Consider the following 26239-nt stretch of genomic DNA (forward strand, 5'->3'; position numbering starts at 1 on the left):
GCTGTATTAGGGAGGCAAATGATGTTACAGTCAAACCTCGTCGTAACAAAAGGTTTGTAACGAAATAATGGATATAACGAATGAATTACGATTCCCTTTTGAAGGTCGGCCAACACGGCCGGGCTAAACGAAGCTATGGCTATAACGAAGTAAACACCGGCTCCCTTAAATGTCGTTATAACGAGGTATGGGTTAATAGGAGCTATGTCGAGAGGGAGAGGTGTGGAGGCATGTCTGTTGCACGGGAAAGAGCATCAGCTGAGATATTTTGCATATTTGTGTTAGCTCGCACCCAGTAAATGAGTATGGGCACAAGGTACGAGCGGCAGTCAGCGTGTATGGATTGGACAACCTGAAGGGTACTACAAACTTTATTTATATGCTTGAGTGCTTCTCGGGAATCAGTGAAAATAAGATCTTTGGGATAGAAAGGGCTGTCAGATAAAGCTGTGATTACATCTAACACTTCTGCTAATCAAATCCAAGGTAAGGGGGATTTTCAACGCTTTAAGCTTTGCAGTCGTTGAGGCGAGGATGCACTGGAGTAACAGAAACGATACAGCTGGCTGAAGTGGTTAGGGCGACATGTATTTAAAGAAGGCAACTGTACGGTAACGGACAAGAATATGCTGGCAACGGAGGTGAGGTTGACTGCCTTATTACTGCGGGTAGGCTTGTTTGTTATAAGCTGACATTAAGTCTCAAGGAGGCGGTTGACGTTTGAACGAGAGACGGAGCGGGTCGTTTCGGATTTTGTTGGTCCCATTTCCGATTACTACTTCAATCAGGATATTTGGTTACACGTACTCCTTGGGCAGAGGAACAGGAGCTGCTCGAGGGCGTAAGGTGAAGACTGGCATGGCGTCATGGCTTAGGATTTCGAGGGTAGACCATTGTCTTTAGATGAGGCGTTGAAATTGGGCTTGATAGGACAGCCAAAGTTGGAAGACGGCCTGAGTAAGTCGTCGAGCGGTATCCGAGCAGGCACCGCCAGAGCGGCGGGCATTACGGCACACGAGGCCAGATGTGTAGGTAGCTCTCTTGCGAGCGGCTGGTAGCGAAGTCGGTAGGGGAAGTCATACCGCTTCCCGAGTAATTGACGTGAAGTCCCAAAACAATTGTACGATCCACATTCGCAAGTGCGGCAGACCGACTTGCCGCAGGACGGCTAGCGGCAGACCGCAGCCACCTTCTGTTCTTCGAGAGCGCTGAACACGAGAGGCTTGGGTCTCTGAGTGCTCGGGAGTTTAGCGGTTGGTGCGCTCGCAAGAGCGCCGAACCTGGCGTATGCTTTTTTTTTTCAACTTTACCTTTAGTGTATTGTCAAAACCAGCGCAATGTGCAGACAGGGCTTTGTCTGTCGCCTTTGTGTGTGTGTGTGTGTGTGTGTGTGTGTGTGTGTGTGTGTGTGTGTGTGTGTGTGTGTGTGTGTGTGTGTGTGTGTGTGTGTGTGTGTGTGTGTGTGTGTGTGTGTGTGTGTGTGTGTGTGTGTGTGTGTGTGTGTATCTCCGAGATGTGCTCTCCTGACAAACGTAAGGGAAACGGGAAAACCTGCTTTCCGACGATGATGTTATTCAGGTGACTGAGGGAGCTGGTCTTTACGAGACTATACACTGCACTATCAAATCATTGTGAACTTGACCACTGTGGAGTTTAGTGTGGGACCTTTCATGGGATGGTGTAGGGGGAACGTGGTATAGATACCTTTTCAATTGTTGACTCTTCAGAAGGACGATTTTTGTCTCGTCTTCCCGTAACTTCTCGGCGTCCCCTTAACCTCTTTCTTTTTTTTTTTTTTGCCTGTGCGCGTTCTCGTGAAGTGGCCCAACCCTGAGCGTGCAACGAGGCGCCTTTTAAAGACGACGGAAATCAGGTGGGTGCGTTACAAGTTTGAGCGCGTGGGAGGGAGCAGAGTGCAGAGGCGTTTTCAAAGGCCACGGACCGAGTGGGATGCACGAGTTTATAGTTGTTCGCGTGGGAGGATGAAGACCTTTGCTCGCAGAGCGCGTTCTGTCTTGGAGAAGGTAGGGGGGGGGGGGGGGGGCGGAGGGGGTTGAGCGGAGCTCAGCAGCACGGCAGCAGCCTGACATATTGCCCTGGTCGATGGGTGGCGGCTTCCGGTGCGCGAAATGCCAGGGTTCGCGCGCGGCGGCGGGGGGGTCCGCGAAGAAAGCGGAGGGGGCGCTGGCCGCGTCCGCCATCGATCCGGCCGGGGCGTTCGTCGCCGTCGTAGCCGCAACCTCGGTGCCGGCGGCGGGGCACCGGTGCGCGGAAGGCCGCCCCCCCGCCCTGCGGAAAGGCCTCGACACGGATCCCCCGAGCAGCAGCCGGGCGCCGGCCCTAGCATGCGGCCGACCCTGAGCGAGTCGCTGCATCCACCAGCCGCGTTGCCGAGCCCTGCATCGCGACCACTGCCAAGGACGCGCCATTGCACCGGCTGCCACCAGCGGGGATGCAAGAGGAGGAGTGCGGCGCGTCATCTGCCGCCTACGCCGCCGCAACCACGAGCGGCATGCGCGGCGCGTCGTCGTGCGACGCGAGGATGCGGCGAGCATCGTCTCGCTGCAGCGACTCCGAGGACGACGAGGATGCGTGGTTGCGTGAGGAGGACGACGACGACGAGGCGACGCGACTCCCGGGCCGGTCGTCGTGTGACGTGTCGCGTGACGCGGTCCATCCTGCTCCGGCGCTTCCCGATCGACCGGCGGCCGACGTGACGGGCGAGCGACGTCAGCGGCGCATGCGTTGCTGCGAGCCGGCGGCGGTGGCCGATCGCGGCGGCTCGCCGACGGGTCACGAGGCCGGGGCCGCCGCCGCGGCTGGTCGCAGGGCCATGCCGAGCGGCATCATGAAGCCGCTCGTGGTGCTCGCCTTCCCGGGCATGTACCTCGTCTACAAGATCAGCGAGTTCAAGCGCCAGCAGCAGGAGCACAATCGGCGCAAGGTCACCGAGCGAGAGCTGGCCCACCTCAACCACAAGATCGTGAGTGGCCCCACTGCGTGTGTGTTACACGCGCGAGCACGCGCTGCTGAGTCGGCGGCGGCCGTCAGTGGCGCGGTGCCCTTTGCGGCCGTCTCTCTTCCTTGAGCGGCTACGGCGCGATAGTGGCTGCGTCTGTCCGCTGGACATGTCATGTGGTCGCGAAGATTCTTCGGCGGGTCTGCTTGCCGTCTTGTTTCTCTAAAGGTGGTCGGTAATGCGCTCGTCGATGGGTCTGACGGCTATTACGTGTACAGCCGAGCAGCTGAAAACAACACCTTCGAGGCCACTGGCTAACGATTTGTATAATTAGCGTCAGTTTGATTTTAGTGTAGAAAAATAACGTTTGTTTTCACAGCCGTTCCTAAAGTAAAGCGTGCGAAACGTACATTCGCAGTTCTTTGACTAAAGTGACAAGGTCAGTTACACTGCCCTGTAAACAAGGCCAGGCTAAATTATGCAATGTCGATATAAGAACCGCGCAGCACCAGACTTGACGGGAGGGGGGAGCTTTGGTGATTCGAAAACGAACTGCCTATGTTTTGTCCGGCTCGCGAGACGAACGAATGGCGGCAACGTTATATGTCAGTGGTAGCGGAGGGTTGTCACTAAACCTCCTCGGAGCAATAACAAAGGCGCCGCCGATTCGTGATCTCCGGCCACTACTCGTCTACGGCGCCGGCACGAAGCGCGTTCAATAACTACATGAATGATGTTAAGGAACGAAAAACAGTCCAATTAAACAGGGACAAGACAATACATGAAAATACCCGTTTTCTATTTTGTGTGCATTTTTTTCCCGTGAGTTGTTTAATTGCGTTGTTTTTGTCAAATTTCATGATGAACCGAATACACTTCACCGATATTTTGTTCAACGAGCCGATTTATTCACGGCTTCTTTGTAATTCCCAAGGCGCCTACGATAGAAAGCCGTGAGGTGATTTGGCGCAAATTCTGTGTGAAGCCGCCATCGTTACGGTAGGATCAAAATGGGCCAAAGGTAGACCTACGCCATGTTTCCACAAGACGAGCCGCTCAAACGCAGCTCCCGGTGCTTACACCCTTGGCCTTTACGACGCGGCGCAAGCGGAGAGAGCTAAGCTCCGATGCTCGGGGCCACCGGATGAGCCTCGTCCTTGGGCCATTCATCGCGGGAGATCCCTCGCTTCCTCGCTGGGCGCGTTTTTCATCCGCTCTCCTTTGTGCGCGAGCACGTGAGATGAAAAGGCGTCCGGGGAGAGCAGTTTGCGCCGGGCGCCGTGATAGCGGGCTGGCCCTTATGAACCGCTCACGGCTCAGAAAGGCCGCACATAAAGCGACCACACGGGAGGCGTTCGCCGTGATTGCACATTCGAGCGAGCGCGCTCGGACGCCTTCATTTCCTTCGCCTCGTGCAAACCACCTAGTGATCCCTATCGTTCGTTGATGGTAGGATATTCCTACCTTTTACTGCTTTGCGCCGCTCCGTTTTAACTGCGGTGATAACTTCACGACCGGCCCTCTTAGCCGCAAGGTCGTAGGCATATGAAAGCCCTACTAGGCCTGTAGGCGTAAGGATTTTGGTGCAGAGGAGATGCAAGGCTGCAAACAGAGCAGGAAGCTGTCATAAGCTGACCCAATGCTGCTGTGCCCATTGTCTCTCTCATGACCCCGTCTTCTTGTGCGCTTATATTTTCGTCAATATAAGCAATCAAAAAGCCTAGGAAACAGCCTTGATGGTTATTTCCAGCTGCATACTAATCGTTACTGCACAGTCGTAGGCGAAAATTGCTTTTTTTTTTTTTGAGCCCGTCAGCCGAACAGCGACTAATTTAGCAGACAGTTCGTGAGCAGAACGCGTTACGAGCGAAGGCGAATTATTGGGCTGCGCGAAACTCGGGGCGGCAGCTCGATCTCGGCGAGAGACACCGGGTTTCACTTATTGACGCGCACCAGTTCTGTTTACTCCGCTCGGACGATTCACATCAGCGGGGCGGCGCCATGAACATATAGAACCAGTCCCCTCCTTCCCCCATTTACCGTCCTTACAACCCCTCCCTCCCCGCACACTTCGCCTCCGTTCCTTCTCTCACGGCTGGCACCGCTACGCTTTCCTCCCCGCACCGCGTCTCGAAAGAGCGCCGATGACGTTCGCAGCGCCAGCGTCGGGAATAGAGAGCGACGTCCCAGATGTCACTGATGCCCGTCGTCAGGCAACCGTGGGTGTTACGCGTGCGGAAAGTCCCGTTCGCATGGCATTGACGCGGGCTAAATATGGAAAGGCGGCGGCTGAGGGAAAACGAACTCGACAAACAGTGCGACGGCGGCGGCCGTGGCTGTAATGCCCGCGCGAGGCTTCTGTGCAGCCACCGCTCGTTGCCCCCGGCACGGAGACGTGGGAGGAGTCCGCGGGTTGAGGGTGCGCCCCTGATCATGAGGGATCGCTCCCTTTCCTTCCCTAACTTCCCCCGCCATCTTCGTAGGCCCGCTGCCAGACGGTTCTCTACTTTTTGCCTGCCACAATGCGGCCGCTCATGTTCATTTTCCTCGCTCGTGCCTTAGCTCACAAAGACGAGGGCACTGGGGACAGCGGGATAGCCAGACATAATGCTAGGGTGCGGAAGGATGTAGACCTTGAGAGAGGCGGGGGTGGTGGTGGGGAGGGGGGTGCAGTATGTGAGGCGAAGTTAGCTGTTTTACATGATGTTAAGCACATTTCTCGGAGGCATAAGACCGCTATAAGGCGCCCCTCTCTACCATGCCGTTGCGTCCCCTGGCTAGGAAGGGAGGCGGTGTTGGAGACAGTGAGCAGAATATGTTGATGAAATGACCCATGCCCAGGCGACGTTGAGAGCACCACACGGAGATGGAATAAATCGAGCGCTTTGTAGCAAATGTTGTTTTCCGTCTTTTGAATTTTTTTTTGTTGACCTCGCTTGTGAGCAACAATTTGCAGTTTTGAGCAGTGTGTTCTCGTCTCTGCCATAATTGATATCTAAGGTTAGAGGCAAAATGCGAAGGAAAAAAGTAAGTCACTTTTCGTATTGGGCTTCGCTACTGGCTTGGTTCCAAATAGGTATGTCTATGCTCAATTTTTATACGCCTCCCCTTAGGTGTGAACGCCGGGACCAGTTTTCCGGATTAGACAGTGTTAAACGTGACATGGCGACAAAGAGCACGACACGCAACTCTTGATATCGTCCTTTTTGTTGTCGTTTCCCACTGTAACATAAAGAAGAGGGTATTACAAACTCTTGCAGCCTTCGCCTCAGTGGCAAAGGAAGTCTAACTACAGACATCGACGTTTAATTTAAGTAATACAACTATCCTGTTCTGGGATAATTAGTTCGAATATCGTCCTCCTGGTTAGCATCGCTGCTCTTCATCGCTGATTTTTGTAAACTAGCATTCGTGAATTAAAATTTTGTGCAACAGTTTGGGCTAACGCGCATCGCCGTCTCAAACGCAGAATGAAGGTCGACAGTAGTGAGGCGGTGGTGAAGGGCACTGTCGAAGGGCAGAGAGAGAAAGTTTTCCGGGCTGTGGCAGATCGGGTCAGATGACAACCGCAAGCACGAAAGTACCAACGAGAAAAATAAGAAAATATCGCAGGAAAGTACAAGGATGGAGGACAACAACTAAAAAAAAAGTGTAGAGCTAAGCTTACCGGCTTAGCGCATTAATCAGCAAAAGTTTGCTGGAATAAGCGGCGTTTCCTGGCAGATAAGGTTGGTCTAGCGCACGCATACAACGAGGGCGGTAGCGCTGGCACAAGCACATTCACAGACATTTTATACACGCGACGAGCCAACCTAACACACAACTAGCTACTTGGTTTTGCTTTTCTGTTTGGCGCACATTTAGCTACTTGGCTTCGCCTCTCTTTTCAAGCATGTTTAGCTACTTGGCTTTGGCTTGTACGTTTTGAACACGTTTAGATACGTGGCTTAGCCTCTGTCTTGAACTCGTTTGGCCACTGGGCTCCACCGCTTTCTGAGCCAGCACCACCGCTATATCAACACGCTTTCAGCATATCAACACGCTTTCGGCTTTCCCATCGGGATAGAGAATATTCGTTTTCCTCGTCAGGGCGAATCTACGATACGGCGCACACTTTCGCGAACATCCGTCGGGTTATCCTCTACTTCGCATCTCGTTGACGCGGCTTGGGACTCCACAGCTGACTCCTTTGCGGCGTAAACGTGTCACGGCTGCAATTGTATCTCCTCAGTGGTTTGTATAAAGCTCTGCAGCTTTCGCTTTAAAATGAAGAGTGTCCGCTTGCTGCATGGCTTGAAACAGACGAACGCGAACCAAACAAAATGGGAGCACTTCCTTGACTTGCGTCTCCGTCGAAGCGTGCTTTGCCACATTAACAGTGTGCTTGTAGAGAACGCATCTTTACAGGCACGAACAATACTTTCTTTACTTTCGTCTTCGTCGAAGCATGCTTTGCCATATTAACACTGTACTTGTAAAGAACGCATCTTTAAAGGCGTGAACGATACTCCTTGATTTGTGTCACCATCAAAGCGTGCTTTGCTACATTCACATTGTACTTCTAAAGAATGAATCTTTACAGGCGCAAATGGTACTTCCTTGATTTTCCTTTTCTTAGAAGCGTGCTTTGCCACATTAACTCTGTGCCTGTAAAGAACGCATTTTTACAAGCACGAACAGTACTTCCATGATTTGCATCTCTTTCGAAGCGTGCTTTGCCACATTAACACTGCGCTTGTAAAGAACGCATCTTCACAGGCGCGAACGGTGAGGCGTTTTAATTTTGGATGCAGTGCGTTGAAGGGAAAGTTGCAGGTTCCGCCCTTTCGCTTTGAAGCCCACTTTTGGTGCGACCGATGAGTGCTCCGATAATGCGAAAAAGCGGGAATACTTGCACGTTCGTCCTCGGTCCCCAATGGGAGGCGGCGGTTGTTTAGACGGCGGACGGGTTCGCTCTTTGCGTTTCGTTTATCTCACGTCGAGCGCTGGAGCGCGGAACGTTCTGAACGAAATTTAAGGCTATTGTTAACAGCGACTGCAATTAGTCGCGGTAGGGGACAAACTCGACCTGCAAGATGAAAAAACAATTGGGGACGCTCGAGAGGCGAGGGGACGGGGTGGGGGGTATGCGATAAACGCAACAGCATTAAAGGAGCAAACTTCTAGCTAGTAGCGAGTGAGTCACGACAGCACACGAACGACCGCGGTCGCCTGAAGAGGCAGGGGAGAAGCGAGAACTAGAGAGCGCATAGCCCGATAAGCGCAGACAAAGGGAAGAAAAAGAAAGGAGCGAAATGGCGACACAGCTTTTTGCGCACGCAAAACGAGAACGCTTGGGCAGAGTTTGTTCACGGTTGGAGCACAATGTCTTGCACGGAAGAGTATGGTAGTTGTTTTTCCTTTCAGCTTTTAAGCGTCGACTGCAGACAATGGGCTTCTGTGTTCTCTTTTTGCGTGTGATATATGGTGCACGGCTTTTGTCGGTTGATAACTTGTTTGGGTTGCTTCTACGCAGTTGCAAGATAAAGGGGAAAACTTTTATGGTGAGAGAAGGCCCTCCCAGGAACCTTAATTTTTGTCCACTTTTTTTTGGAAAGGCGGTGATTTATGCAACACAGTGTTGCATTGGCTGATATTCTTGCATCCGTTATTGCAGATGGTTTGTTGTCGTTGTAATGACCGCCTTTCATAACAGACGCTGAACATGGCCTTTAATTATAACGGTGGTAGGAGAGCAATTTTTTGGTGGTTTGATTGATTTGAGCATGGTCTTTGACTATTGAATATCTTCAGCACGTTCAAAGTCTTTTGGGCACCTGCAGTTGCTTATAACAGTTGAAAATCACTCATTGGAGCTTGAGAGTACCTGAACACCTCGAGCTGAAAACACGTTTCGTAAGAAAAAAAAACATGTCGACTGCTCTAATTTCACCCTCTTGACTTTGACAAGTGCCTCACTTGAGCGACGCCCACGCATATCATGTTTATGCGCTGACATATTCGTATTAGTACGAGGAGAAAGGTTATTATTGATATTTAAAAAAAAAAACATAGTAACGAGCAGAAACTTAAATAAATGGTCTTTTAAGTCACTGCGCATGGCCAAGCGCGTTGGCGCGCGTGCTTCAACACGCCACCAACATTTGACATGAATAGTCAAAACATTTAAGAGTAAGACAAATTGTAAACGATGAAAACAAATTATTGGGTCCTGTTGAAAAAGAACCTTTCGCATGAAAAAAAAAAAAAGTTCCCTTTAACTTAGACTGTAACCATGCAGTAAACCTTGGCTATAAATGTTACGCGATGCATGAAAGTATCGCGGAGGTGAATCTGTGACAAACTGGACTTCATATTTGCAACCCCGACATTGCCAGCTGGTGAGGTAGTGCAGCAGCCTCAATGCTCAATACCTCGTTGGTAGCACCGACGCGAAAAAGCTACACCCAGGGTTGCTCACGGGGAGTGGTTTTAAAGCGCAGACACTTTGCACGGAGCTGTCCTAACACGCGCGTTTTCCTTGAGCCGCATTCGAGGCAGTCAGCGCATCGCTGCAGCGGCAGTGACGTGCCCTGAACAGCGATATGCTGTGCCTCAAAGGCGACCATAAGGTTGAGGAGAAAAGGGGAGGGGGAGAGGAAGGGGGGCGTGGCAGCATGGCGTGACGGAGCCGTGGCGTGTCGGTGGCTCATCGGCTGGGGGTATCCTCGCGTCCGGCGCCGACGCTGTCAGCTCCGTCGCCGGAGGTCACGACAGGGCGAGCACGAAACACGGAGAAGACTTGCACACACGCCGCCGCCGGCCTCCCGGGAAGTGATTCCTCTGCCGGGGCATCGTTCTCGCTAGCCGCGGTCGGACCAAGAAGCGACGTCGTCGCGACAGCTGTGTTGCAGCTTATCCTTCGCTGTGCCGCTGACGCACGACCTCCCCCTCGCCTCGCCTCCCCCTACCAAACCCTTCCGTCTTATACTTCTATCCACGTTATATATTTTTTTTCTTTCTCGTCACTGACCCGGTAAGGCCGTCGCAGCGTCGCTGCACAGAGTGCTTGTACTAAAAAGGAGCTCAGACGTGTCCCGCGGACCAGTTCTGCCGGCAAGCCGGAGATGGTCGGATTTTGGTTGCATCTTGTGGCGCTTATGGGAGGGCTAAGATGGGATTCTGACAGCAAGTGTTCGAGGTTGTGCAGCAGAAGCATCGCATCTTTGTTCTGGATGGGTGACCGGAGTCATAAGCTTAATTCTGAAGGGGAAAAAAAATGAAGCGAGAGGAAATTTCAAAAATTGCAGTTTGCGTGTTTTGTTCGTGCGTTCCCTTTCGTGCTGTGAGTGCCAGTGCGTCCCTGTTTCTCAAGTAACTCTTTTCTACGTGGTCTGTTTATAATAACACTTGTTTGCTCTAATTAAAGTAGGCACCCGCAGTCTATCATAAGTGATGCTCTGAACACATTTTCCTCAATTCGATTGCTGAATTTTAAATGCAAGCAATATCAGTTCACAAGGTTTCACATTTAATTCGGTTTTATGTATATTTAGTGAGAAATAGGCTTTGAAAATTTCGCAGCCGTGTAAGCAAAAAAAAAAAAAACTCAAATAAACGTCAGAAAATCATCTTGAGATCTTGAGCTATTCAGTGCAGAAATTAAGGAGCCACTCGCTTTGTTAATTGCTATTGAATAAAGTCTTGTACAGAAGCACTTGTTTCAAATGAAACCCTGTATATTTTTTTTTCTGAAATGTCTGTTCTTGTTCTTTAGTGGATCGAAGTGCTCTGGCCGTGGCAGTAATACGTGGACGCTGGAAAAGCATGGAAGTACAGCGGTGTCGAAAGCAGATAACGGGCCGGAAGCTGTCGTACAGCTGTCGCAAGAAGCAGGGCTGCAGATTGCTCTGCACTTCCTAAAGCACTCGGGCGCTCCCATCAGACGAGCCAACACTCGAAGGCAGGAAGCGCAAGCGCAGCTGCGCGGCGAAATTCGTGTTCGGCAAAATTGTGAAACAGAGGCCTGTAATGCCTCTTCATTTTATTTTGCTAGACCACTTTATGAAAGGGTTCATTTTGGAAATAAGGTAGAAAAGATAAGGGTAGACTGCAACGTCAGTGCTTTCTCGCTTCCTCCCATCCCCACCATTTCAAAGTGCACGTGCAATTCCGAGCGAAGATGTTTTCTATCAAGCATGCTTTGCAGTAAAAACAGCGCGTTTGCAGAGAGTGCACCTTACAGGCGTAAAGAACGCGTATTTTTTACTTTGCACAAAGATGTAGCTCGGGATTATTCGTGAGAATTTACCAACTGGCTTAACTCTCCGCTTTACTGCAGTTCAGTATAAGAAGCAGGCACTATTATTTTCAGAAATTTGTACGCTGTTGTGTGTGCATTATTCTCTTAGAAAATACTCTGAACTGTTAATGTAACATTTGTCGCTAAGGTAAAGTTTCGTGCAAAGATCACTACCGAGTGAACACGATGTGTCAGCACAACCCACGGGAGCATAGACGAGCTCTCCACGCCTGCATTGGCATCTGCCAGTATATACGTAATTCAATTCAATTTTATTCTCCAGTCATACACTGGAACGTTATCCGGGCTAAAAGGACCGACTGGGCCTTGACTGAGTCCCGGAGACGTTTACAAAGCAGCGACAGGCAGTGTATACGGAGAAATGCTAAACAGTACAAAATTAAACAGAGTGTACACATATAAAAAGTACATACATATATACAAATCACACAAAAGAGGACACATATACAGAGTTATATAACCACAATGCGAGGCAGAAGGCAATTACAATTACCTGAAGTATTCGTGTAGCTTTTGGCGCGGAAAGTTATTCATAGCTTTATGACGATTTAATATAACAGGTAGATTGTGTTTTATGGACTGCAATTTATAATTGGTGCGAAACTGAGGAACGAGCCAAGGGTCGGTGTTACGGGTAGCAACATTGTGTTCGTGGCGAAAAGACCGATTACACTACACGCACTGAGCGTGATCTCTGTTTCTGCAATGGCCTTGATGGCTGAAGTTCTCACCAGCTGGCATTCTTGGGCTTGTGGCTATATAGCATATGCTAGAGAAGAGTCTAGCCACACTTACTTTGTAACTGAAGACATCAGCTAGCGTCATTCCTCTGGGTGCACTTTGCATAGAGATCTGCAAAAGAGAGGTGTTTGAATAAAAAACAGGACTAAAAAATTTTAAACCTATTACTTTATGGCAGTGTAATCAGAGAACAAGCCCCCAAGGTATACTTGTTTACTTTAAATTGGAATCTCGATAGGAATGTTTCGATAATATCACAACTATACCCTCGAAGATCTGGATAAAACAGCGCAACGGAAGTCGAGACAAAAGAAGGACAAACACCAGCGCTGACCAACAACAAAATGGTTTATTGCTACAGGGGAGGCAGCATATAAATGAAATGGCACGAGTAAAAACACAAGAAAAACATGAGAAAACATTCAGTTCTCCAAAAATGTACCAACCAGCCCGTATTTGCCCTCTTCTGGAGCTATACAGTTGTCGACGTTCAAACCAATCATCGCTTTGCGTGTCCAACCAAAAATTATTTTTAGCTGTGTAACTATATAGAACTCGAGATTTGACGAAAAAAAAACAGACAGCAAACGTTCTTGAGTAATTTTGGTTTTGAAATTTATTGCACACCGTCATTCTATCGCCTTCATTGCGAAAATTATGTAAGACACTCAACGGTTCGTGTAGGCTCAAAAAGCCTTTTTGTATGGCCGCTGTGAATCGAAGCACACATGCGTATTTCAACTTGTTTCTGTTTACCCTGAGTGTACGACTAGACTAATGCGAATAAGATTAATTTCTTTAATTGTTAAGGGCTTACAGAAACGCTGGAAAAATGCGACAATTTGTGAAGTGAAGCGGCTCAAGAGACTTGAAAGAATGGCTAGTGGAGAACTGGATAGCAAGTACTTTTGGAGTGCGTTTCGTTTTTTTTTTCACTCTGTGATTGGCTCCTGTGAATCTTCGACCCAACTATTGCTCTGCTTGAGCCACTGACAATCAGAGCAGCTGGGGAGTGATGTAACTTGTGCCACTCACAAAATAGCGAAAAATAGAACGGAATAGAATCAAAATGAAAAGGTCATTTTTTTCTGAACCTAATCTGTTCCGCTCTTCTTTACACTCCACCCAACCTCACCTGTCGCGTTTTCCTCTTGGCACATCTGTCTCGATACTGCACGGGTGTGATTACTTTTACCTTTCGACGACCCAATGATGCTCTATTCTTCGGATAATTTTAGGAGTAAAAATTGGCGAAAATTGAATTTTTACGGAGTTACAACATATTTTAAATTCTCTCCCTTATTGTAAATTGACAGTTCTCAAGCTGCTGTAGGAGAAAGTTGTCAGAAATAGGGAATCTGGCCGCTAACTGAGGAAATTTTGGTTACGACAGAATAACATCACTGCGACGACGTATCCTTCTTGCTTGCCACGAGAATGGTCTAACACTTTCAATGCTTTGCTGATATTAAACTGCTCTCAAATCTTTCATACTCCTTCCTCTCGGTGTTTTCAGTCTATTAATGACAACGAGGAGCAAAAATAATACCGAATCAAAATGAGGATGTCTACGTCGTGGCCTGAGCTCAAGCTAAGCATGAAATGACTACCAATCGCTACCGGCTTCGAACTGCACCCATTTTGATTCCGTTGCATAATGTCTAGTAGTGAAAAGCCTTCTTTTTAATGCATGAGCATTAGAAGAGACTTGTCGCGGAGAAAGTGGCGGATGAGTAAATAGAGTGAAGCCCTTGTTGAAGCGCTGGCAGTGAAGGCCTGCCCAGCGGAGTGTCAGAAAACTGACCATCGTGACAGATGACAGTTAAATTAATGATTGGTTGCGAGAGATTGCCCGGAAAGAGCAAGCTATGTTGCACAAGCCCTACCACTGGCAGCACCTGCCATCGCAGGGCAGTGGCGCATCGCTCAACAGCTCCACCACTATGCCAGGAGTGGTATGAGGACTCCGAGGGCTCTATGAATGTGAAGCAGAGGACGACGAAAATGAAGACGCTAAGAACAAAAAATAAAAGAAATTAAAAATAAACCGGTGTGCGGCCAGTGAGCGTATTTCGTAACGGTGACCGCTCATGCATTTCCGTCGTGTCGTCCAAGCTAGCGTAATTGAGTTTCTTTTTATTTTTGATTAATGATGGCAGGTGACGTTTGATCGAAACTTTGCAGCAGCTCTGTACCAAACTGAAAGTCCCATAAGTCATTGAGAGAGCTTTGCTGAAAGGTTGCCCCTCCGACTATATAAATGTACCGATCTCACCTCGGTTGCACGGAACACCACTGGTCGCTGTAGATGCCTTTTTTTGTCTTCCACCAGTATAAATGCTATTTTAGTGTACTTTAGTGTGGGGCACTTCAACATTCTTTTTTTTTTCGTGGAGCCTGGAAAATTCTTCACTAGTAAAGAAAGAGAGCGAGAATGTCACCACGCTTTCTCCCATCTGAGCCAGAAAGTACTAAAAGTGCTACTCAGCCCAGAAAGGAATGGAAAGACGTGCTTGTTATGACATACATGACATAAGTCAACAGTCACTAGAACCAAGGAGCTTAGGGGATGTCCTCTTTTTAAATTTGTGGTTTTGGACGAATGTGAGATTAATAAAAGCAGAAGAAAAAAACAACCACATGCTACCAGTGGGATCCTAACCCACGACCTCCGAATTTCGCGTCCAGTGCTCTACCAACTGAGCTACGGAGACGGCTGTCCAATATTCTGCTTTCGGAGGTATTTATGTGTAGTGTAACCGAACCTTGAGAGTGTTCACCAGCGCCACCCTCTTTCATAGCGGCGTACGTGCTACTGGTGTTTAGAACTTCATAGATCAACAAAGTTTCTTCAACTATTACTTCCTCATGAAAGCGTCCATTACCCCCTTAGAGATTGAGTGCAAAGGCACATCAGCCTCAGTTCGCTTCAACACGGACTAACCGCTCTCCGCGAGGTCGAAATTTTTCGCGTGGTTCAGTTAGTCCCGTTCTTGGCTTAGAGTGTATACGGACCAACCCATCAGCACTGTTCCCAAGTTTTTTGGCGCTTAAGGGCAACGCTAGGCACGTCGTCGAGCAGCAACTAGTTTTCCTCGTGTCAATGATTTCGCTGTAGCGTGTCCGCAGCGCGGTTCCGCTTCGCCAGCTCCGAGCGCGAATGAGCCGTTGTCCTCGCCGCCTGAGCTCCTGCGTCTACCGCCGTGCCCGCTGCGCCAGACCCTGTTCGCAGAGGCGGTCCCCCGTTACGGTCAGCGCGGATGACTCACGCCCGGGACACTGTCACGCAGCGGTTGCGTGTCGGGTCTGTTAAAGATGGAACATGATGACGTGTTTGCGCGGGTACGTCCAAGCTTTCCTACAATGCGAGCGCCGCAGTTGACTGGACGTTCAATGGCCGTTTGTTTACGGAAAGCGCGCGTACGCGTTGAGTGCGGCCGGACACGGAGTGCACGTGTTATTTATTCGCAATACTGGCGGTCACATACCGAGAGCCAATACAACGTGCAAATAATTTGTCTCATTTATCGCGTCATACACGCTGAGAAGCTCCTCTTTCTTTCTTTCTTTCTTTCTTTCTTTCTTTCTTTCTTTCTTTCTTTCTTTCTTTCTTTCTTTCTTTCTTTCTTTCTTTCTTTCTTTCTTTCTTTCTTTCTTTCTTTCTTTCTTTCTTTCTTTCTTTCTTTCTTTCTTTCTTTCTTTCTTTCTTCCTTTCTTTCTTTCCTTCTTTCTTTCTTTCTTTGTTTGTTTCTTTCTTCATTTCTTTAAACAACCTCTGCTGTCATCTGCATTTTTGTAGCCATGTGGACGCAATCGTAGCGCATTTTATGGCTCCCTTTCTGTAACTTTTCATTCCTATCCTACTGAAACGTCCTATATAAGACGCTCGTATGGAATTATGGGAATATGGCATCCATAAAGAATAGAAAAATATATAGACGTTCATATCTCCTCTGTATGAAATCCATAAGCACATAACTTCTATACGGATTCTATACGATGTACATGAAGTGATATGGAATCCGTAAGATTCCATACATGCTTCAATATGTCCATACCGGCTCCATATGCTCCATACTGACTCCATTAAATTTCTTTTGGAAACGTATAGAATTATGGAACTCGTCACATGGAAACTTGCAGTAGGGTATTTAGGCATTCTTTCTCCGTTGAACGAGGAATATGTCGTTTCTTTGAAGATTAGGGCATATCTTGAGTGCTGAGTGAGAGGTGGCCTTAATGCTGTCCTTGTAGGCATCCATGAGGGCGTGACCTACTCCCCGGGAATGTTACGCCTATAACTATGGGCCCTGCCTGTGTGCGACCCCTACAGTCTCGGAGGCATCTTCGAAGTATGGAGAGCATACAAAAAAAAAAAGGCGCGGAGGTTAACCGGTATCAGGTCTGGTTAAGTCCCTATACGTGGGGAAAGGATGAAACTAAAGCATAAAGAGCACATGTGCTTACAAATGCGGACATTGCCATTGTAGCCCAGCATGAAATGTGGGAAGAGGAACGGGAACAACTTCATTTCAGTCTAGACCGATGGCCTGAGGAGGGAATGGGATCGAAGATACAATCGGTTCTGGCAGCAGCTTGTAAAGGGTGGTTAGTGCAGCCTCGCTGCTAGCGTGTGGAGTCACCGAGGTAGTTTGTATCTCCCTTGTGGAGTTGTTTCCGAAACATTCAGGCATCGGAGGATTTCGGGTAAGCATTAAATAACATCCGTCCTCTCGGGTGTCATTACCGGCAGTCGCTTTGTCAATGACCCCCTAGTGGCCGGAAACTCATTCTGGAATGATACGATATTATGTCCAGAAAGGTTGTTAATGGTGCTATTGACACCTGCTTGGCTATCCGATGAAAGCGTAATGATGTTTTGGCAGTCAACGGAATGGCCGATTGGTGCAGCTACGCGGTTAGCCATTCCCCGTGTCAATGGCCGTTGAAAATTGCGCACCATCATAGTACTTGCTCGCGCGAAGCATACTACGCGATGTATGCCGTCCTTTTTATTAGTTGGATCATTCTGATTTGACATGATGAAACATTTCGGCATCAACCCAGCGGGTCACGATTCGTGGCTTTTGGAGTCCCTTGGCGTCTGTTCTTGAAACGCTTTAAACAAAAATAAAAAAGGAATATAACCAGCCCAAGCGCAGAGCAAGAAAATCAAGTAAGTCTAAATGCTAAAGAAAATCAAAGAGAAAATTAGAATTCCAACACAGAAAAGGAAAGTGCGTCAATTACATAAAAAGTAGGGGTGTGCGAATATCGAAATTTTCGAATATAGTTCGAATATTATATTTTTAGTATTCGTATTCGATTCGAAATCCAAGTATTCGGGTTGTTTCGAATATTCGATCCGACGCGAATATACGTATCTAGCCGAATATTCTATTGTGAGCACCGGCGTTCATATCGGTCCGCAAGTCCTTTCGACAGAGACATAACAACACGGCGTCGCCTAGAGCAATGCGTAACGTTGGGCCATGGCGTAGCTGACTGCGCTGATGAGCTTCTTTGTGGCTATACCTGCGAAGCTGGTATAGTCACAGCTGTGCATGAAATACCTCGCAATACGTGCCAGTTCAGTGCCAAGTGGGAGGGCATTTTCTGTGGCTGGAGGAGTCGTTAAGGGAACTACTTCTGCCTGACCATGTGGAGCAGCGGGTTTTCCCTTCTCGATAACCTTTTATGTTCATCCCAGCAACGCGCTTTTGTGCTTATGGCAAGCTAGCCTTAATCAGTGCTGTGTACTAGCCATCTTCTCTGATATTTCCACTCTTCTAAGAATAATGTTCGAGGCTTTGATGCTTTTTGTGCAGCCACACACACCTTTTGTGTTCATTTAATCATTGATAGTTAAACTGTGATGTTCTTGGGTGCTCAAATAAACGTTTTGTAGTGGTTAAATGCATCTGTTCTTGATTATTCGATTCGATATTCGGAACCAAGGATTCGTATTCGATTCGTATTCGAAAAAATTGATATTCGCACACCCCTAATAAAAAGAGAAGATAAAAAGCGTTCGACGAACGAAAAAGAAAGCAATAAAATATGCTGCTGCCAAGTTATGTTGATCCGAAAAAGTTCAAGAGAAGCCTGTGAGTTCACTCCTGGCGAGGCACTCAGAGAAAAAAACTTTTAAGTGGGATAATGGGAGGAAGGTCAGCAGATGCAAAGCGTTTAAGTCGGAAATGGTCAGTGTCACTTCTCGGCAGTAGCCTTCAATTTTTCTGTACCGCTATTGAGTGCCTTATGTTGGGAATGTTTAGAAGGGTTGTTCTGGGAGCGAAACGAGCTTCAGTATGCTTTGAAATTTTTAAGGCAATCATGAACTTCTCGTGTCACTGCGCCCACACTATCGCGCCGGTTTTTGTAATTTATACAAGACACACCTAATGTGATACAAATGGCTTTCACACTGTGAATACTTGTGTGTTAAGTGATTTGTACAGTTGGAATTCTTTCTTTCTGCACCACATTTACAGGTGTCCCGGGGCACGTAATCACTGAGCAATGGGCGCACGTATTGGTCAGTTTGTAGATTACGGGCTGTTTGCGAGAAGGCGTCAATTTTTCTTTTTTGTCAATTTTAGGCTTTCGCATAGTTATGCGGTTATAGCCTGCCTTGCGCACCTTCCGTTTTGCTCCAGGAAGAAACCAAAGACTGTATTTTCTGCTGCGTCTGAGATTGCTTACATGAGCGCGCTCTTTATTCAATCCCGTTTCTTGTATTTCTGGTACTTTTTCTTAAACGCACTCGGCCCGGAACTTCTCCTAACCATCCGGATAATGTCAAGTCTAATTTCACATAAGTTAGGTTGGACTCATTCTTTGCAAAATGCAAGTATAATTAAAAAAAAAAAGATGAAGCGAGTTCAGGTATTTTGACACAAGTTTTAATGTAAGCTCCTAAGGGAAGAGGTCACAGGGGTCACGTATGTGGAAGGGGTTTAATGAGTCTTACTTGACCCATTCAATTAGGTCATGTGGCCCATTTTAATACGTGACCAAATCACCACGTGGCTTTGCAACGCCTCTAATGCCGTGACCAGGTCACGCGGAGATGACGTCATTCCATGCGAACGACGTTATACGAGGGGGTACCCAAAAGAAACCGGACTTATTTTTGTTTGAACTTATTTGTTCACATTTTAAGCACAGACTTTCAATTTCCTTAAAGTATTCCCCACTTGCAATGATACGCTTGTCGAATCTTTCATTCCATTTTTCAAAACATTGTTTAAATTCATCTTTTCTGATGCTTGACAGTGCCTCCGTCGTTTTTTTCTTCACCTCAGCAACATCAACGAAACGCTTTCCATTCACCTATTTTTCCATTCTAGGAAACAAAGAATGTAGCACGGGGCAAGGTCGGGATAGTATGCGGGTTGAGGAATAGGGGTCATGCCATTTTTGGTACAGAATTGTAGAGACTGGGCTGTGTGAGCAGGGGCTTTGCCATGATGAAAAAACCAGTCACCCGACCGCCACAAAATCTGGCCGCTTCCACCGCACACTGTTGCCCAATCTTTTCAAAACAACCCAGTAGAAAGCCTGGCTAACTGTCTGACCCTGCGGAACAAATTCTCAATGGACGACTCCTCTCACGTCGAAAAACAAATCAGCATTGTTTTGAGGTTTGGCTTCACCTGACGAGCTTTCTTGAAGCGAGGTGAATTTGAAGTTTTCCATTGGCATGATTGTTGCTTTGATTCAGGATTCGATTCAGGAACACTTGAGTTGTCCCCATAGCATCGTCCTTGTACGTCTTTCTTAATATTTCAAGAGTTTCCATTCAACTTTTTCCGAGCAAAAATCAGAATTTCACCGGCGCACGCTGTTCACGAAAATCAGCCATTGCAAAAACGACATTCACACAAAACAGTCGTCACTCTAAAACTCTGCCTAAACTAGTCTGACCTCCTTCAACGACGGCACTCGGCTTACTGAGTCTGGAATATTCGTTCTATGCGCTCCTAGTGGCAAAACGCGGTACCACAGAAGCTTTGCCGACCAAAAAATTTAGTCCGGTTTCTTTTGGGTACCCCCTCGTATCCGTGAAAGAATCCTCTAAGAGCCGGCGCTGTTATCAAAGCTCACGCAGCCTCAAGTTAATCATGTCAAAGGTCATTGCCACTCTCTACGCCTTACTTTTGCCCAAAACAAACCTGATTAGAATATTCGGTGTCCGGGCGATAGAGGGGCTTCTTACAATCGGAGCGCAATAAAACTCGGAATGTGCGCGAATCGCACCCGCGCGGCGACGGATCCCAATATTCGTCGGAAGAAACCGCACTCCCGAAGATGAAGGGTGTAAAAACCGAGCTCGGCCAAAGGAGATACACGCGAGCCGTGCCGTGGCCCGATATACAAGACACGCTGGGAGATCGATACCCGTACCGACGTTAAAGGTCGCGGGTGCCGACGTGCGTTTCGAGCTAACGACAGGCCCGCACCATCGGGCACCCTTCGGCGCGAGATACGGCGGCGGAAATGAAGCAGCGGCGGCAGGCACTGGCTGTAATCACGCAGAAAGGTGGGCGGGGGTGATCGAGGGCGATATACCCGAGAGCGCGAGCACATGTAGAGCTGGTGCTGCTTGCCGCAGCCTTGGATCCGAGGTCCTCGCCTCGCCCGTGGGCATGTGAGACCCTTTTCCTATCTCGGCTTGGGCCGCGGTGATGAAACGAAGGCGTGCATTGCAACGATAACGCGTTGTAGTAGTTTCCGCTGAGAGATAACGGAAGCGCAGCTGGCTCGCCGTTCTGTTTGTGGTGCGTGAGTAGGGCTCAACTGACCTGCTTTTGCAGCAGCGTCGCTTTGAGTGGGTTATTGGGGCAGGAAAGTGTTCTACAGCTTAAGATCCCATATGGATCCCTTTCATTTCAAGGTTGTCTGCCCGACTAAAGGCGGAACAGAGTGTGTGTATATATATATATATATATATAAATATATATATATATATATATATATATATATATATATATATATATATATATATATATATACATATATATATATATATATGTGTGTGTGTGTGTGTGTGTGTGTGTGTGTGTGTGTGTGTGTGTGTGTACACACACAAGAAGGGGTCACAACCTTGCAATTATCTTCATTTAATACCGACAGTTTCGAACGGACGACCGTCCTTCCTGAGGGTATACACACGAAATATATAGATGTAGAATGACACACGCTTAAAAACAAACTTCGTTCTTGAGCTCAACGGCGGGTAAACGGCTTTGGGATCGCTGCAGCGGGATAGACGATGATCTGCACGGATGAAGTTGTCCGACGGCAAGGTATGGAAAAATAAGCTGTAATAGAGGCAAATAGGTGCTATAGTCGGATACAGTCAAGAAAAAAGCGGATTTTCTCTGTCAGAGGACTCCTTCCCAGCCAATGGCGTCGGCCGATTCTCATGAAAGGAAACGTCAATGGGTGTACGTGTTATCGTCAAGATGTGAAAGGATAGGGAAAAGAAAAACGGTGAGGTGGATTTCACAAGAATAGATTTGATCTAGTCCATACTGGTAATGTCCACCATTTCTGGGCAAAAATTGTGAATATTGGAGTACTGTAAGCTGCTATAATGGAAATATTGAAGGTAAGGGTTCATTCTTCCGACGCGGAGCAAAAGCTTTCTGTTAAAGTTTTTTCATCGCTCGCATCGAGCAGTTAAGAGTGCCATAGAAACACAATGGGGAACGTTTTTGATGGAAGCAGGAACGTTAATAGAAAAAAAATGCATTGCTGCTCACAGGAGATCTGCCGATATATTGACTGTTATAGTGAAATCTTACAATATATGAAAAAATTGCGTTCGTAAACTCTTTCCTGTTGAAAAATGATTTTGTCCAGAATTGTTAGGTATGTATGTGGAACGATGACGGATGACAAGAAAGTAGCCACTAGGAAGTAAATATGCTGCATGATTTTTGAACAAACACTATTAACAGATCATCATCTTTATCAGACTAACTACGCCCACTGCTGGGCAAAAATTCTCCAATTATTCCTCTCCTGTGTCACCTGCTGCCATCCTATCCCCGCGCGAACTTCTTACTTAATCTCATCCGCCCAATTAGCTTTCTGCCGCCCACTGCTACGCTTGACATCTCTTGGAATCCAGTGCTTTGCCGTTAAGGACCACCGATTATCTTGCCTTCGCATTACATGCCCTGCCCAAACCCATTTCTTCCTCTCGATTTCGGCAATGATGTCATTAACCCATGTTTGTTCCCTGACCCACTCTGCCCTCTTCTTGCCTCTTAACGTTACACCTACCATTCTCCTTTCCATAGCTCGCTGTGTTCTCCATAACTTAAGCTGAACCCTTTCTGTAATCCTCCACGTTTCTGCCCCATAGGTGAGTAGCTGCTATATACGTAGAAATATGTAGCTAGTATATACTTTTCTTTTGAGGGGCACTTGTAAACTGCCATTCATGATCTGAGAGAACCTGCCAAATGCGCTACACCCCTTTCTTATTCTTCTGGTTATTTCATTCGCATGATCCGCATCTGCGGTCACTACATTCCCTAAGTAGGGTATCCTCTTACCTCATAAAGCACCTCGCTACCAATGGTAAATTGCTGTTCTCTTTCGAGACAGTTGTATATTAATTTGGTTTTCTACATATTAATTTTTAGATTCACCGTTCTACTGTGACTGTATAACTCACTGATGATGCTTTGCAGTTCATCTGCTCAGTGACTTAGCAAGGCGATGTCATCAGCAAATCGCAGATTACTAATTATTCTCCTTTCACTTTTATACCCAACTGTTCCCAATCTAGTCCTCTGAATACCTCCTGTAAGCAGTCGATAATGAGTATAGGCGAGATCGTGTACCGATATTCATTGGCGCATGATTTATTGCCTTTTCTGAATTACGGGAACCACCTTCCCAACCCTCCTAACAGCGGTAACTGAATTCATAGTTAGCTACCGTTGAAATATGAATAACACAATAGAGCTTCTGATTTGTTTAGTATTTATGAGCACGTGATCCTTCATGTTGTCAGTTCACATTGAGGATGAGCTCTTTAGCTTATCAGTGTTGAAAGAATGAATATTATCTGATGATGCGCGTAATATGAGAGTAAAGGGTGGTTTGCAAGTGTCTCTCTGGAGAAGAAAGAGCAAAATGTATCTCTTAACACATCCGAAACTTCGCTTTCAGGAGGAGGTTAGTCTTCACTTCAAGACAAAGAAATACTATTAAAAAAAAAGGGGGGGGGGGGGGGGATTTTGTCAAGAATCTTTTGCGGTGGCTACGTGACTTAGAGGGGAAAGTAAAAGTTATGTTTAGCGTGCCGCAATTACATGTGGTACTCACTAGCAGCGCTGGAATACTTATCCCATGCAGTGTTGGTGTTCGATTGCTTGGCATAACGAAACGGCCATTCTTTCTTATTGTTCAAGCGTTTTAGTAAGGAGTTGAGCCACGACGACGAAGCGCGTTCTGTTATGGTAATTGGGGGGGATGTACCGCCTTTCCAAAAAGTAACCAGGCAATAGGGTTTTCTTCACATCTGTGTAATGGGACCCTTTCGTCACCCCTTATAGGGCACCTGCATCACTTCTTGAGAAATCCGCGACATTCAAGTGTTCAAATTTATCTAGGCTGTAGGTTAAGCGGGCCAAGAGTTTTTGCCCTATAATTTAAAATGGCGACCTAATATATTATTAAATTTCAGTCTCCTTCTCATAGTATCAGACGAGTGCGGAGAAGCTCGGTGTGACTTCAAGGATGGCAAGATTTCAAATTTTCGCTGCCATCAACCACACCCTGCTGCGCTCGGCGGGCTTTGCATGCGGTGGCGGTGGTTTTTTTCTAACAAAACAAGCGTTTAGGGTTTGGAAATGTATCGATACCGCAGTTGACGTCATCACACGCGCCCCACTTGGCGCAGTGGCCTGCGGAGAAACTTAGAGGCCGTTGCGATTTTAATTGGCGATTGAGTCAAATCCTAGCCCAAAATTATTTCGCATTATTCACCTGCAAGTTTCATACATTCGACCCTTTTAAGCTCGTCGAATTCTAAAACCTCTGCAGTTTCCCTTTATTTTCTAAGTCTGGTTAACGTAAGGAGAAGTGTTCTCTTCCTTTTTCGATACCTTTTGGTCATTAAGAGTGCCGGAACGGCTGCCCTATACGCCTTAGAAGCAAACTCCTTAAACTGGTTACGTTTCGCAAAGACGGAACTTCTCAGTTCGAAGTAGCACTCCCTTTTTAAAAGGTTAGTTTCGACGGGTGTACGTGACAGCTAGCAGCAAACTAGTCAGAGAAAGTTTTAGTTCGCCTATCATACTCCCGAGGTCGCCCTTATCTCCAAGTGTTAAGGTGCATTCATACTTGCGAGTAGCGGATTTCGTCGGTTCGTTATGGTCTCCGAGCCCTAGAAAAGCGGGGAGGAACCGTACCAAATCGTCCAAGATCAGTTGCATAACATATGCGACTCACAGGTGTGAATGCGTCTTTGGTGCTTTCTTAGTTCGCTTTTAAGCGCATGGTTCTGTTGTAGCTTGAGTCCTCTTCATTGTTATGAAAAGCTCTGTGACATTATAACAGCATCGCGCGACCTTAGCAGCCTGTCATATTCTGGTTCTAATTGTAGTGACGTTGATTTCTCTGCGCCATGGTCGAAGCTTCCATTTATTGCTCCCTATGCTCAGGCACGTAACCCTCGGAGCGCTGCTTTTATGGGGGACGCTGGCATCCTACTATTGGTAAATCGATTGTCTGACAAACTCTAATATTCCGTACGTCTCACTGTTATGCACTCTTCATGCTGGGAGCTTTCTCAGTGACTTAGGACTTTCCACTTAACCATTCAGTATATTGCAGCATTGCTCGTTGATAATTCAATGCCCATTTATTTTTATTTATTTTTTTTCACTTCATTTACTTCTTTACTTTATAATTTTGTGCGCCTAGCTATCTCCTTCCGTCTTTCTATCTCCAATTCCCTTCCCAACGCAGAGTAGCATGTCAGCGAATTTTTCATGCCGGCTAAAATTTCTGATTTTCAATAAAAGGGTTTCTTTCTCTCTTGCTCTCTATTTCAAACTGTCTCAATTTGTCTCGGCAGCGTAACTGTCTTCATTAGACTATCTGCTCACTTAGCCTACAGTGATACCGTAATCTACTTTCTAACTACATGCAAGTATCGGGGCGGGTAGAAAACATATAACCTAAATTTAAATATCCACAGCACTCAAATAATCAAAAGGTGTCTCTTATAGCGATGCTCATTCACACTTGCTTCCATACGGACATTCTGCTTTGAAATTAAACATACATAAAAGAATGTTCATTCAGAACCCGTGCACGCGTCCTTTATGGAACAGAGGCATTTGAAATAGATCCTGATATCTGGTTTTCCTTACTTCAAAGTGCACAGGAACGCGCGTCCCCAAGAGAAAGCGCTGTTTTCGACAGCGCAAGACAGCACCGCCCTTGAGGCGTAGCTGCGAAGTAGGGAGCCAATTTGTCATTCTTTCCCCTTATCATCTGTCCAGAACAAGTCGCTGTCACGAAAACTGTATCGCAGCCTACAACACCGACGAATTTCTCAGTCATCCATCATTCCCCTCGCGTCGTCTGCGCGGAACCGCCTGCCGTCCGATACTTCACCGATATCTCGTCACGGAAATTTTTAATTCCTTTTTCTATAGTGAACATTTTGATTGAATAACGAGTTTTTGCTGCCTCATTATTTTGCTGACTCAGTGACCCTCCAGCTTATCGCTTCTTAAAAAGCAAACTGCAAGTGTGGCTCCATAAATTATGTAAATCGTTTATTTCATCGAACATTTGTATTCCATGAACTTCCAAATAAACGGTACCTTGTTGAATAATCCTTTTTTTTTCACATTTCCTTAGTTGCTTTCTATTCAGTGTCCTTCGAGTTGCCCTGCCTCCTTTTAACCGCAGGCTTTGCGCTTATTTCTGCCAGGTTTTCTTTCATTACATTTGTGTTCTGCTCTTCTAAGTGGGTCGAAGCAGAACATCCGCTCTCGTGCAAGACACTCAGCGGTTGCACAGTTTCCCGCATTGCTAACTTGTGGACCGTTTTCTTCCTGAGAGCTTTTTCTACTTGCTTTGTTTACCACATTTTACATCCTGAACCGCGTCGGTATAGGCGCACAGTAAGAAGAATATACAACTTTTTGTGTTTCCTCTCTCAGTCATTTTCTGCCCTACGGTGCACTATATTGCCT

The 26239-nt window shown here is 47.1% G+C and overlaps 1 protein-coding gene across 1 annotated transcript in view; it reads left to right on the top strand.

Moving 5' to 3' along the window:
• Positions 1–2177: 2177 nt before the first annotated feature.
• Positions 2178–26239, top strand: part of LOC149341071 (uncharacterized) — a 35291-nt gene continuing 11229 nt past the window's right edge. The window contains exon 1 of the mRNA XM_089542918.1: positions 2178–2983. Within this exon, the coding sequence (XP_089399044.1) occupies positions 2453–2983 (531 nt within the window). The 5' untranslated portion in view covers positions 2178–2452. The remainder of the gene's footprint in view (positions 2984–26239) is intronic.

The sequence above is a fragment of the Amblyomma mixtum genome, chromosome 5 (genome assembly GCF_055824585.1).
Source record: "Amblyomma mixtum isolate Tamu chromosome 5, ASM5582458v1, whole genome shotgun sequence".
Lineage (NCBI taxonomy): Eukaryota > Metazoa > Arthropoda > Arachnida > Ixodida > Ixodidae > Amblyomma > Amblyomma mixtum.